The sequence below is a fragment of the Colletotrichum orchidophilum genome (assembly GCF_001831195.1).
Source record: "Colletotrichum orchidophilum strain IMI 309357 chromosome Unknown Scaffold_16.1, whole genome shotgun sequence".
Classification (NCBI taxonomy): Eukaryota; Fungi; Ascomycota; class Sordariomycetes; order Glomerellales; family Glomerellaceae; genus Colletotrichum; species Colletotrichum orchidophilum.
This window is the reverse complement of record NW_019172972.1, coordinates 269,872-285,676: the sequence shown is the minus strand read 5'-3', so window position 1 is coordinate 285,676 and position 15,805 is coordinate 269,872. Positions and strand designations below refer to the sequence as shown.

General features: G+C 16.7%; 2 protein-coding genes across 2 annotated transcripts; both read left to right on the top strand.

Annotated features, from left to right (window-relative positions):
• Positions 1–12,190: 12,190 nt before the first annotated feature.
• On the top strand, positions 12,191–12,343 carry CORC01_02808 (uncharacterized protein; the record flags this gene model as incomplete). The annotated part of the gene is made up of 1 exon (XM_022614458.1): positions 12,191–12,343. A coding segment is annotated over one exon (153 nt), but the record flags the coding sequence as incomplete, so codon positions are not given.
• Positions 12,344–13,792: 1,449 nt separating this feature from the next.
• CORC01_02807 (uncharacterized protein) lies at positions 13,793–13,942 on the top strand (the record flags this gene model as incomplete). The annotated part of the gene is made up of 1 exon (XM_022614457.1): positions 13,793–13,942. A coding segment is annotated over one exon (150 nt), but the record flags the coding sequence as incomplete, so codon positions are not given.
• Positions 13,943–15,805: the final 1,863 nt, after the last annotated feature.

The window sequence follows — 15,805 nt, the reverse complement described above, 5'->3', positions numbered from 1 at the left end:
CCGTTTTTTTTTTAAACCCTTTTTGTATAACTTATTTTTTTATACGTATTATAATCGTTCCGTTATTAATAAATCGTTTTAAGCCTAGGTTTAGGTTTTATTTAATAAAAGCGTTTATTAAATTATTTTTATTATTAATTTAACGGATTTTAAGAATTTTATATCGCTCGTACGATTATTATAAAATTATAATATTTATTATTAGCCTTTTCTTTTTAATAATGCTTAATTTAATAAAGTATTTATATAGTAAATAAGAATCCGTATAAACGATTATTAATATTATAAGTAAGGTTAATTGATTCGTAATTTATTTAAATATATATTACGACTTAACATACATAACAGACTAAGGACTTACCCCGCTACTCTACGGCGGCTATTTTATTATATATATAATTAAATAATAAGAATATATATATTATTTTAACGAATTAAAAGAACTATAAGGAAGTTATATAATAATAAAAAGGACCGACGGACGATAAGCGGTTTTTAAATATAAACTAATAAAATAAAAATCGGTCTATTTTTAAAAAACCGACTTTATAATATCGGTTTTAGATATAAAGGAATTATTTAATAATATATAAGATTTATATATAATATAGATTTAAGTTAAGCTTACGTTTATAACTTCTATAGCTTTTTTAATAATTAATTTTATATTAGATTTTATAATTATTTTTAGTTATTTTTATTAAGAATTTATTTAATAAAGACTATAATTAATTACCAAAGCTTTATTTACTTTATAATTTATAAATAATAACTTTATTAAAAGTTATTTTTATAACAATTATTATTTATAAATATTATAGCCCCGATTTTTGTTAATATAAACTTTATTATAACTAATTAGCTATAATATTTTAATTATTTTTATTTAGTAAGTCGACTTTACGAAAACTTATTAAATAGTATAAATAATATTTATCGAATCTTTTTTTAATAAAGGTAAGAAACCTTAGGTTTTAAATGTTAAATTAGTTTAAACCGAAGGAGACGTAAAAATACCCGACGTTAAGTATAATTTTAATAGGGATACGGTTTTTAATAAGATAATATATATTTAAATACGTTACGTTATTAATTAAAATATTTAACGTAATAAGGAATTAACGGACCTTTTCAATATTATTATTATTTAATTAATAAAAATTTAAATTAAAAACGATCGTGATATTGCCGAGATATAAGGAATATTTAATATTATATTTAAAAGATTTGAGAACGAATATTAAAAGGTTTTAAACTTCACCGATTAAATAAATATATTCTAAAATACTATTAATATTATTATTACCTTTTTTAATAAAGGACGATAAAAATTTAAACTTAATATATTTATTATTTTTAATAAAACCTTTAGAATTTTAAAAGGATTTTTAATTTAAATTAAGAATTTTTAGAACTTTTATTAAAGAGATTTTAATAACGAAATTAAAAAGGTTATATACGCTATTAACTTTTTTAAAAAACGAGTTTTTAAATAATTTAAACTTTTTTAAAAAAAGTATTTTAAAAAAAAGACTTTTAATAAATATTTTACCGAAATATAAGATATTTATTATAATTTTAATAAGTTTAAAAAAGTTTTTAAATCGCTTTTTTAAAATTTAAATAAAAAACGATAAGCCGAGTGCGATATATTATAATTTTAATAGACTAAATTAATAAAAGATTACTTAACCGAGTTTAAACGCCTTAATACTTAACTTAATTTTATTAACGATATTAAAATTTTTATATTTTATTAAGGATTAAAGGATAAAGTTAAGGACGAACTTATTAAAATTAACGAACTAGACGATTTCTTTTAATATATTAAATTCGTAATTAAAATTAATAACCGCTTTTATAAAAGAAAAAAAGAAAAAAATAATAATAATAAAAACCTAAATTAAGACGTAAATATTAATAATAACTTTAATATAATTTTAATTAAAAACACCGTTATAACGAAAATAATAACCCTTAATAAATTATTATTTATAAATAATATAGCGGACTTATAAATTTTAATATAGCAAAACGAGACTAATTTTATTAAAAAAAAAATTTAAATATTATAACTACGATAAATTAAAATATATAGCTAAAGATTATAAATAGTTTAAATAAATTTAATAATAACCTATCCTTAAGAAATAAATTAATATTATTTTTAAAAAAATACTTTATAAATTACTTTTTTAAATTATATATTACGACGATAACTACCTTATTTACTAAAATAGTAAAAAATAATTAAAATAGTATTCTAAGAAACTTTTTAATAAAACTTTTATTATAGTAAGTAAATAAAAATATTTTAAGATTATCGAAGATTATAATAAAAAGTATATCTAAATATTATCGATAGTATATAAAATAGTTAAGGTATAACTTATTAGCTTTTTTAAATAAGCGTAAACCCTTACGATAATAAAAAGTAGATTAAAAAATAAGATAGTAATTAAAACTAAAGACGATTTATTTTAATTAAAAAATAAAATCTTAATTCGTAAAATACGAATTTTAAATAAATCTATTTATATAATACGACGAGTATTTAATAAAATAATTTAATATTATAAATATTACTTTTTGATAATAAAAGATTATAATAAAGATTATATTTGTATATTAATTAGTTATTATAAAGCCGGCCGATTATTAAAGAAAAAACGATTAGACGTAAAGGTAATGCTCGCTTTATTTTAATAATAATTTTAAAAACGACTGGAGGTTAAGACGAAAAAAGACTTCCTCCGGCTAAAGGACGAGATCGATAAGGAAATAAATTTAGTTTACGGACTTTAGACGTTAGAAGAACGTTATAAGTAACGTATCGAGGAATTAAACAAAGCCTATTATACGGTAAATACTTATATTCCTCGATACTTAATTATAAAAATAATTTTTATTATCTTACGATAATAAATAAATAAATAATTTAAAATAATAATAAAGGACGATATGCTTTGTTTAAAATAAAAAATTTTTATGTTTAAAGAAAATATTAAATTAGGTAATTTAAGTAAGGAAATTATTGACGATATATTAACGGAATTAAGTACTGAGGGAATAGATTACGACCTTTTTTTAGATAATATTAATATATTAAATTACGAATAGCTTATAGGCTAATAATCGCTTTATGACTCGGACGAACCTCGCGACGTCGCTTGACGACGTGCTTAGTTAGAAATCGATTATAATATTATAATTAGTTAGTCGTAATAAAGTTTATATTAATAAAAGTCGGGGCTGCGATATTTATAAATAGTAATCGTTATAGGAATAGCTTTAGGGAAGCTATTATTTATAAGTTATAAAGTAAATAAGGCTTTGGTAATTAGTTATAGTTTTATTAATAAGTTCTTAATAAAAATAGTTAAAAATAATTATAAAATTTAATATAAAGTTGATTACTAAAGAAGCTATAAGAGTCTATTTTCGAGTTTAGCTCGGGCTATCTTATATATAAGTCCTAATTATAAATATGTCCTTTATTCTTTTAGATTATTTTAAATTATTTTAATTTAAAATAATTACTTAGCCCTTAAGTCGTATTAAATTATATTAATTTAGAATAATCGTTATTTTATTTTTATATAATTTATATTATAGTTCTTTTGGTCCGTGAGGGTAATATATATATTTTTATTATTTGATTATATATATAGCGAGGTAGTCGCTGTAGGCCTGTGGGGTAGGTCTTTGGTCTTGTTATATATGTTAGGTCGTAACATTAAGTCTCTTTTCTAAAGATCTAGTCCTATAGACCTATAAGTAAATAGTCGTGGCTTAGGTTAGGGTCCGTTAAGTTTATTTTTTTTTTATAATGTGTTAATATAATATTAGGTCGAATTTAAAAATCTGATTTTTGTGAAAGTCGTCGTAATTGAATTAAGCGGAATCGTTAGGCTTTTAGTATTTTAGTGGAATATAAGGGATACGATATAATGCCGTGTTCTCTTTGTTTTTAGTATAACTGTGTGTATAAAATAGATTTTGTAAATTCTAAGCGCTGTAGCGAGTGTATTATTTGTAGTTTGATAAACTGTGATGGCGGTGATATAGCGAATGCTTATGAGTTTTTCTTTTTATATTGAATTGTTTTTTCGTTAGTGTTGATTATTTTGTAGTAAATCGTTATTTTAAAGAGTAGAAAAAGGTAGAGTGTGAGGAGTAAGAAGCCGAGGAGGTTTTAAAGGTTTTATAGACTTAGCTAGCGACCGCCTTAGGTCGTTTATTTCGTTTAAGGAAGTAGAAACGGTTTTTGAAGGAACGTAGTTCGGATTTTATTCGGTATAGAATGAAGTTTATTAAAAAGTGGGAGGCTAAAGAGGAAGCCTTGGAGGCATAGGAGCTGTGCGTTATGGAAGATTTGGCTGCTTAGGGTGCTCCGAATGAGTTTGACTAGTCTTTTTTTAGTATTGGGTTCGTAGATAAGGGTACCTTGGTTACGAACGAGCCTTCCGGGGCCTAGCCGTTTTCTTATAGTTGTTAAGAAGTTGTTAGGCGTTCTGGAGGTTTATGATAGGTTTTTATATATTATCTTTATATCCATAGTCTTTTTATTTAATAAGGTATTTTTATTATCTTTTTTAGGTTCGGTGGTCGATAATTTGTTCGATTTTATATTTTAGTTCGTTAGGTTTAATAATAATACGGTCTTTTATATATAAGCTTTTAGGTACTAATTTAAAGAATAAAATATAAAAAACTAAATAATATTGTATCGTATTTAAGAGTTTAAGTTTAAAATTAATTAATGAAATTTTTTTAATAATTTTAAAAGGTTTAAGTTTTTTATAGTTTAATTTATTATTTAGTCGTTTTGTTTTAATATTATAGCGAAAAAGATATATACTATCTCTTTTTTTTAAAATTAATTTATTAATTTTTAATCTATTAACGTATTTTTTTATACGTTACTATATAAACTTAAGGTCTAAAGAGGCTTCTTTTTAAATTTTCTTAAATTTATTTACGTTAACTACGGCTTTTATAGCTTATAATCCTTTACGTACTTCTCTATATATAATTAATTAAAATCCGTAGTTAAAATAGAAAAAGGATTCTTTTATATTTTCGCTAATTACGTTATTATATATAAACTAAGCTATTAATAATAGTATTATTTAATTATTTTAATTATAATTTATATAATAACGGAGGTATATTTTAAAATTTTAATTGATTTTTTTTATTTATTTATCGGTTTATAAGTAGAAAAAAGTTAATAATTTATAATTTATATTAAGTTACGAGATTAAAAATCTTTAAAATTTAACGATAAATAGCTTATTTTTATTAGAAACTATTTTTTTAAGTAAATCGTAGTTAATAATAACTATTTTAAAGAAGGTATATATTAATTCTTTAATATTACTTATTTTTTTATATAATATAAAATAGGTAAATTTAATAAGTCGGTCGATAATAATTAAAATATTATCGTATTATATATTTATTAATAATTCTTTAGATTTTAATAGTTTAATAATAAAATCTTAAGAAATTAAATATTATACTTTTAAAAGTATTAATAATAGTTATAATTTTATATAAAGCTTATAAAAACTATTTTTACTTTTTTTATAAATATTATAATTTTTAATAACTTTAATAACTTTTATTTTTATAACGGTTTTATTATAATATTAATAAATCCGTTTTTATATTTTTGTAATATTTTAATAATTATATACTCGAGTATTATAAACTTTTATAATAAATTTAGAAATTATTTTTTTAAACAAGTTAATATTAACTTTTTTAATTATTATAAAGAGTTTTATAATAAGTATAAGATTATTATTATCATCGTATTTAAAAATTATTTATATTTTTTTAAAGACTATAATTTTATAATTAAATTATTTATTAAGAGCGTTTATTTTACTATTTTTTAAACTTTTTTAGTAAATAATTCAAAAATTAAATTTTAATAAGAATTCGTTTTATTTAATTTATTATTTATTTAGATTTTTATTTATTATAAAGTTCATAAAGTTCTTATAATTTATATAAATAATAATTTCGTATTTAATTTTTAAAAGCTATATTTTTATTTTTTAAAGGTTTTAATTATAATTATTTATTTTTTATTATAAATTTATTAATTTAGTTTTGTTTTATAAAATATTTTAAAATAAAATAAGTAAAAATAGAATATTTTTTATTAATTTTATTATTTTAAAACGGCTTTTATAACGAAGTTTAAAATATTAACTTTAATTTTAAATAGTTTTTTTAAATTTAAAATTATAATTATTAATTTTAAAATAATTAAATTTTTAACTTTATTAAAAGCTTTTTTATATTTTTTATTTTAAATAAAGGTTATATTTTTTTTTATTAAGTTATTAAAAAGTCTAATAATATTAATATAATCCTTAAGGAATTATTAATAAAAATTAATAAATTTTAAAATTAATTATACGTTTTTAATGTTAATAAATATAAACTAGTCTTTAACTATTATTATTTTAAATATTTATATATAAATTTATTTTAATATAATTATATAACTAAAGAAATTTATTTTTTATATATAAAATTCGTATTTATTAAGCTTAATAAAAAGCTTTATATTTTAAAGTTTTTAAAATATTATATAAACGTGTTTTTTATATATTTTAAAATTAAAAAAGAAAATAAAAATATCGTCGAAATAAATAATTATAAAAATATTAACGTATTTTTTAAATACGTAATTAATTATTATTTAAAATATAGTGGGTATATTAATAAGTCCGAAAAGTATAATTAAGTATTTATAAAATCTTTTATATATTTAAAATACCGTTTTTTATTTATTTTTTTTTTTAATTTTAATTTAGTTAAATACTTTTTTAAAGTTTATTACGGTAAATTATTAAGCTTTATATAATATTTCTTTAAGTTTTATAATAAAAGGTAATAAATAATAATTTTTTTTAATAATTTTATTAAGTTTTTTATAATTAATTATAGGTCTAAACTTCTTTTTATTTTTTTTAAATATAAAGAAAATTAGTGTTCTTATTAAAAAAGATAATAGTTTAATATAATTTTTTTTAAGTCTATTATTAATATATTTATTAAGTTTATTATATTTAAATTAATTTATAAAGTATAATAAATAGAATTTAAGTTATATTCTTTTTTTTAATTCGATTTTTATATCTTAATTATTATATTTTAATACTTTTGTTTTTTTTTTAAGGCGAATAGTTTTATATAAATCCGGTATTTTTTAAATATAATTTAAAATAGGTCTAATCCTCGATTATCCGTATTAAATACGAATATTTTAATAGGTTTTATTATTTTAATAAAAGCGATATATTTAGTTTGTTTTTATTTATTAAGTATTATATAAGACTCGTTTAAACCTTTTTTTTTAAGTTATTTAGTAATTAAATTTATTTAATAAAGTTAGCCGGTTTTTTAATTTATTTATAGATTATACTTTCGTAACTACGAGATTTTTAAAATAATATTAATATTTCTAATCTTTATAATAATTTATATTTATTTATTATTTTTAATAAGATAAAGACTTTTTAAACGCTACTATTAATAATAGCGTTTATATCGTATTTATTTATTTAGAATTTAAATTATAAATATTTTTTAATAAAGAGTATTATAAAATATAAAAATTTATTTATTTTAGCCGTTTTTTATTATTTTTTTATAATTAGCGTATTTAGTTTTTTAATATTTTAAAAGTTAATACCCGTCTTTTTTTTACGAGCCGTTTATAATTAATTATTAAATCGGGACGCTTTTATTTTTTAATAAGTAAATATAATACGTTCATAATATTATAAATGTCGTTTATTTTTTTATTAATAGGTTTTCTCTTTTTAAAAAATAATTTATAGTTTTTAAATATTTTAATATTAGATTATATATTTAGAATATATCGGTTATATAAGTAGTTTTTTAGGTCTTTAGTAAGTTAATTTAATTCTTTTTAAAAACTTGTAAATTTTTGTTATTTTAGCTATTTATTTAAATCGGTTTCTTTTTTAATAATAAATTTGTTAATATTAGGTAGTATTTTATAATCGATTTCTAACTAAATATATTATTAAATAACGTCGCGAGGTTTATCTAAGTTATAAAATAATTATTAACTTATTAGCTATTCGTAATTTAATATATTAATATTATTTAAGAGGGGGTCGTAGTTTAGTCTTTTAATATTAAATTCCGTAAATATATTATCAGTAATTCTTTTATTTAAATTATTTAATTTAGTATTTTCTTTAAACGTAAAAAAGTTTTATTTTAAATAAAATATATCGTCCTTTATCGTTATTTTAAATTATTTATATAATTATTATTATAAAATAATAAGGACTATTTTTATAATTAAATGTTAAAGAATATAAGCGTTTACTATATAATAGGCCTCGTTTAGTTTTTTAATACGTTATTAATAACGTTTTTTTAACATCTAAGGTTTATATATTAAATATATAATATTTATTTTTTTATCGATTTTATATTTTAATTAAAAGAGGTTTTTTTTCGTTTTAACTTTTAGTCGTTTTTAAAATCGTTATTAAAATAAAGCGAATATTATTTTTATATTTAGTCGTTTTTTCCTTAGTAATCGATTAGTTTTATAATAATTAATTAAAATATGGATATAGTTTTTATTATAATCTTTTATTATTAAAAAGTAATATTCGTAATATTAAATTATCTTATTAAATACTCGTCGTATTATATAAATAGATTTATTTAAAATCCGTATTTTATAAGCTAAGATCTTATTTTTTAATTATAATAAGTCGTTTTTAGTTTTAACTATTATTTTTTTTTTAATTTATTTCTTATTATTATAAAAGTTTACGTTTATTTAAAAAAGTCAATAGGTTATACCTTAACTATTTCGTATATTATTAAAAGTATTTAGATATATTTTTTATTATAGTTTTTAATAGTTTTAAAGCGTTAAGTTATTTTTTATTTATTTATTATAATAAGGGTTTTATTAAAGGGTTTTTTAGGGTATTATTTTAATTATTTTTTATTATTTTAATAGGTAAGGTAGTTATTATTATAATATATAATTTAAGAGAGTGATTTATAAAGTACTTTTTTAGAGGCGATATTAATTTATTTTTTAAAAATAGGTCGTTACTAAATTTATTTAGGTTATTTATAGTTTTTAGCTATATATTTTAGTTTATTATAATTATAATATTTAAATTCTTTTTTTTAATAAGATTAGTCTCGATTTATTATATTAAGATTTATAAGTCCGTTATATTATTTATAAATAGTAGTTTATTAAAGATTATTATTTTTATTATAGCGGTTTTTTTAATTAAAGTTATATTAAAATTATTATTAATATTTATATCTTAAGTTAGGTTTTTATCGTTATTTTCTTTTTTTTTTTTTTTTTTTATTTTTTTTTTTTTTTTTTTTTTTTTTTTTTTTTTTTTTATTTTTTTTTTTATTTTTTTTTTTTTTTTTTTTTTTTTTTTTTTTTTTTTTTTATAAAGGCAATTATTAATTTTAATTACGAGTTTAGTATATTAAAAGAAATTTTTTAGCCTATTAAGTTTAATAATTTCGTTTTTAATTTCGTTTTTTAATTTTTAATAGAATATAAAAACTTTAATATTATTAATAAAATTAAGTTAAGCGCTAAGTTATTTAAACTTAACTAAATAGTTTTTTATTAATTTAGTTTATTAAAATTATAATATATCGCGCTCGGCTTATCGTTTTTTATTTAGGTTTTAAAAAAGCAATTTAAAAGCTTTTTTAAATTTTTTAAAATTATAATAAATATCTTATATTTTAGTAAAGCATTTATTAAAAGTTTCTTTTTTAAAATATTCTTTTTAAAAAAGTTTAAATTATTTAAAAGCTCGTTTTTTAAAAAAGTTAATAACGTATATAACTTTTTTAATTTCGTTATTAAAGTCTTTTTAATTAAAATTCTAAAAGTTTTTAATTTAAATTAAAAATCTTTTTAAAGTTCTAAAAATATTATTAAAAATAATAAATATATTAAGTTTAAGCTTTTATTATTTTTTAGTAAAAAGGGTAATAATAATATTAATAATATTTTAAAACGTATTTATTTAATTAGCGAAGTTTAAAACTTTTTAATATTCGCTTTTAAGTTTTTTAAATATAACGTTAAATATTTTTTATATTTTAATAATATTATAATCGTTTTTAATTTAAGCTTTTATTAATTAAATAGTATTAATATTAAAATGTTTATTTAGTTTTTTATTATATTTAACGTTTTTTTTAACAGCCTTATATATCTAAATATATATTATTTAATTAAGGACTACGTTTTTATCGGAGTTAAATTTAATATCGGGTATTTTTAAATCTTTTTTAGTTTATAAAAGTTTAGTATTTTAAACTTAGGGCTATTTATTTTTATAAAATAAAGATTAAATAGATATCGTTCGTATTATTTAATAAGTTTTTATAAAGTCGACTTATTAAATAAAAGTAATTAAAATATTACGATCGGTTAATCGTAATAAGGTTTATATTAATAAAAGTCGGGGCTATGATATTTATAAATAATAATCGTTATAAAAATAGTTTTAAAGAAGTTTTTATTTATAAATCGTAAGGTAAATAAGGCTTTAGTAATTAATCGTAGTCTTATTAATAAATTCTTAGTAAAGATAGTTAAAAGTAATCGTAAGATTTAATATAAAATTAATTATTAAAAAAGTTATAAAAGTCTATTTTTAAGTCTAGCTCGGGCTATTCTATATATAAATTTTAATTATAAATATATTTTTTATTTTTTTAGATTATTTTAAATTATTTTAATTTAAAATAATTACTTAGCTTTTAAATCGTATTAAATTAAATTAATTTAAAATAATTATTATTTTATTTTTATATAATTTATATTATAGTTTTTTTAGTCCGTGAGGGTGATATATATATTTTTATTATTCGATTATATATATAGTGAGGTAGCCGCCGTAGGCCTACGGGGTAGGTCCTTAGTTTTGTTATATATATTAAGTCGTAATATATAAGATACTGCTCGATATTAACGATTTTATTACTAAAAAGGAAGCCGATTTAAATAGGTAATTAGAATAATAAGAATCTAAAAGCTTTTAGGGAGAACTAAATTAGCTTATTAAGAATCTAAAAAACTACCTATATAACCGATATATCTTAAATACATAATCTAATATTAAAATATTTAGAAATTACGAATTATTTCTTAGGGGGAAAGAACCTATTAATAAAAAAATAAATAATATTTATAATATTATGAACGTATTATATTTATTTATTAAAAAATAAAAACGCCCCGATTTAATAACTAATTATAAATAGCTCGTAAAAGAAGGATAGGTATTAGCTTTTAAAATATTAAAAAACTAAACGTACTAATTATAAAAGAATAACGAAAAACGGTTAAAATAAATAAGTTTTTATATTTTATAATACTTTTTAATAAAGAATATTTATAAATTAAATTTTAAATAGACGGATATAATATAAACGTTATTATTAATAATAGCGCTTAAGGAATTTTTATTTTATTAAAAACGGTAAATAAATATAACCTATTATAAATACGGAAATTAAACTTATATATTTTATAAATAATAAAAAAAAATAAGTTAATTATAATAATAGATATATTAATTAAGAGACTATATACCTTACGATATATATTAATAATTAATTAAAATAACTAAAATACGATATTATAAAGATTAAAAATACCGACGTTATTTTAAAAATTTCGTAATTATAAAAGTATAATTTATAAATAGATTAAAAAACCGGTTAACTTTATTAAATAAATTTAATTATTAAACAATTTAAAAAAAAAGGTTTAAATAAATTTTATATAATACTTAACGAACGAAAATAAATTAAATATATCGCTTTTATTAAAACGATAGAACTTATTAAAATATTCGTACTCAATACGGATAATTAAAAATCGGATTTATTTTAAATTATACTTAAAGAGTATTAAATTTATATAAAACTATTCGTTTTAAAAAAAGAAATAAAATTATTAAAATATAATAATTAAAATATAAAAATCGAATTAAAAAAAGGAATATAACTTAAATTTTATTTATTACATTTTATAAATTAATTTAAATGCAACGAACTTAATAAGTATATCGATAATAAATTTAAAAAGGGTTATATTAAACTATTATTTTTTTTAATAAGAATATTAATTTTTTTTATATTTAAAAAAAATAAAAAAAAGTTTAGATTTATAATCGATTATAAAAAACTTAACGAAATTATTAAAAAGAATTATTATTTATTACCTTTTATTATAGAATTTAAAGAAATATTATATAGAGCTTAATAATTTATTATAATAAACTTTAAAAGAGTATTTAATTAAATTAAAATTAAAAAAGGAGATAAATAAAAAACGGTATTTTAAATTTATAAAGGATTTTATAAATACTTAATTATACTTTTTAAATTTATTAACGTATTTATTATATTTTAAATAATAATTAATTACGTATTTAGGAAATACGTTAATATTTTCGTAATCGTTTATTTTAACGATATTTTTATTTTTTTTTTTAATTTTGAGACGTATAAAAAATATATTTATATAGTATTTTAAAAACTTTAAAACGTAAAGCTCTTTATTAAGCTCGATAAGTACGAATTTTATATATAAAAGGTGGATTTCCTTAACTATATAATTATATTAAAATAAATTTATATATAAATATTTAAAATAATAATAATTAAAAACTAGCTTATATTTATTAATATTAAAGACGTATAGTTATTTTTAAGATTTATTAATTTTTATTAACGATTCTTTAAAAACTATATTAATATTATTAGACTTTTTAATAACTTAATAAAAAAAAATATAACTTTTATTTAAAATAAAAAATATAAGAATGTTTTTAATAAAGTTAAGGATTTAATTATTTTAAAATTAATAATTATAATTTTAAACTTAAAGAAATTATTTAAAGTCGAGACCGACGCTTCGGATTTCGTTATAAGAGCTATTTTAAAATAACGAAATTAATAAGGAGTATTTTATTTTTATATTTTTTATTTTAAAGCGTTTTATAAAATAGAATTAAATTAATAAATTTATAATAAAAAATTAATAATTATAATTAAAGTTTTTAAAAAATAAAAACTATAGCTTTTAAGAATTAAATATAAAGTTATTATTTATATAAATTATAAAAATTTTACAAACTTTATAATAAATAAGAATTTAAATAAACGATAAATTAAATAGAGCGAATTTTTATTTAAATTTAATTTCCGAATTATTTATTAAAAAAGTTTAGAAAATAGTAAAGTAAATGTTTTTAATAGACGATTTAATTACGAAATTACGGTCCCTAAAGAAATATAAGTAATTTTTAAATACGACGATAATAGTAATTTTATACTTATTATAAAACTCTTTATAATAGCTAAAAGAGTTAATATTAGCCCGTTTAGAAAAATAATTCTTAAGCTTATTATAAAGGTTTATAATACTCGAGTATATAGTCATTAAGGTATTATAAAGATATAGAAACGGATTTATTAATATTACGATAAATTTATTATAAAAATAAAAGTCGTTAAAATTATTAAAGACTACGATATTTATAAGAAAAGTAAAAATAGCCTTTATAAAGCTTATAAAGAGCTGTAATTATTATTAGTATTATTAAAAGTATAGTATTTAATTTTTTAGGATTTTATTATTAAATTATTAAAGTTAAAAGAATTATTTACGAATATATAATACGATAATATCTTAATTATCGTCGATCGACTTATTAAGTTCGCTTATTTTATACTATATAAAAAAATAAATAATATTAAAAAAATAATATATACCTTTTTTAAAATAATTATTATTAACTACGGTTTACTTAAAGAAATAGTTTTTAATAAAAATAAGTTATTTACCGTTAAGTTTTAAAGATTTTTAATTTTATAACTTAATATAAATTATAAATTATCGACCTTTTTTTATTTATAAACCGATAAATAAACGGAAAAAATTAATTAGATTTTTAAGATATACCTCCGCTATTATATAAATTATAATTAAAATAATTAAGTTGTTAGAATAACAACAACTAGGACTAAACGTACGGCATATTAAGAATAACTAAACCTCTATTCAGTTATATAAATATTCCGACACGTAACTAGCTCTAGTCGCGTACGAAAACATATTCTAAAACACTTTCCTTATTATATAAATTTAAAAAAAGCATTATAAAATAAAATTACTTTTTTAATTATTAACTTATTACCGGGATCTATATATATATCCCCTTTAGTCCGTCTAATACTAATTAATAAATTATATCGAATAATTTATAAATTAATTAATACAAAAAAACAAAACTTAAGCTTATAAATTAAGCCGTGCGAGCTTTTTATATTTTATCTTTAAATTAAAATTATATTACTTTATTAATAAAACTAAATAAAAAAAGTTTAGGACGACTTTTAATTTTAATTTTTATATAAAAAGAACTCTCTATTATCGCCTTAAAATAAAACTGAATAAAGAATTATTTTTATATAATTAATAAAATTAATAATATACGCTATTATATAATAAATTTAATAAAATATCGTACGATTCGATACGATTATTATTTATTAAAACTATATTAGTATTATTTTTAGACCCCTAATTATTAAAAAAGAAAAAAATAAAACTAGCTTAACTAGAGATTAGAATTAATACTTTAATAAACGAATTTTTAATTAAATTAAATTCTAAACTATAAATAATATAAACGTATAAAAACATTAACGACAGGAGTATAATCCTTTTAAAAAACTAGATTAATATTATTAATTTAATATTTTAAGATAACCCCGTCGACCTTTATATAAACCTATTAAACTTATAAATAACTACCCATTTCGCACGAGCTTTAATAAACATTATCTAATTTAATTTAATAAAAAATTATTATGAACTTCGCTTTTTAAAAATTTTAAAGAATAAATAAAAGATTATTTTTTTTAAATAAATTATATTTTTTTAAAAGAATTTATACGAATCTTTAAAGATAATAATCTTTTTATATTAATAAGTAGGAACTATATTAATCGATTTATATAACTTATAAATACCCTTAAAAAAAAGCTAAAAGAAGCTTTATAATAATAAAATATATAAAGATTAATCTCTTATATATCGACAATCCCTATACCTACTCCTCTACCGCCACAAACTATAATTTAAAAAAAAACCGAATAGATATATAAATTAAAACCTATTAAATTAAATACGATTAATTAATTAACCCCGAGCGAGTTTCTTAAATAAGTCGTACGACAAACCTTACTAAGAGTAAAGTTTTTTTAAAAAGTCGAAACTTTTTTATAAATACTTTATTATATAACCTTAAATTAAAAAGAACCTATATTTATATATAACTTTTTATCAAGACGATTAATTTAAAATAGCTTATATAATCTTATTATAATTACTTTATTTTAAAAAAAAAAAAAAAAAAAAAAAAAAATAAAAAAAATTATAAAATAAATTAATATTTAAAAAAAAAAAATAAATTAAAAAAAAATATAAAAATATTTAATAATTTATATTAAAAAAAAAAAAAAAAAAAAAAAAAGAACTATATTAAAAAACCGTACGATATTTTTTATAATAAGGTTTAGGTATTTATTAACTTTTACCGTCGTTTTAAAATTATAAAGGATTAATACTATACAGTTTTCCTAAATATATTTACCGATCGTATAAAAAAGTTCTATTTATATTATATTAAACTAAATAAAAAATAAGATTAGATTT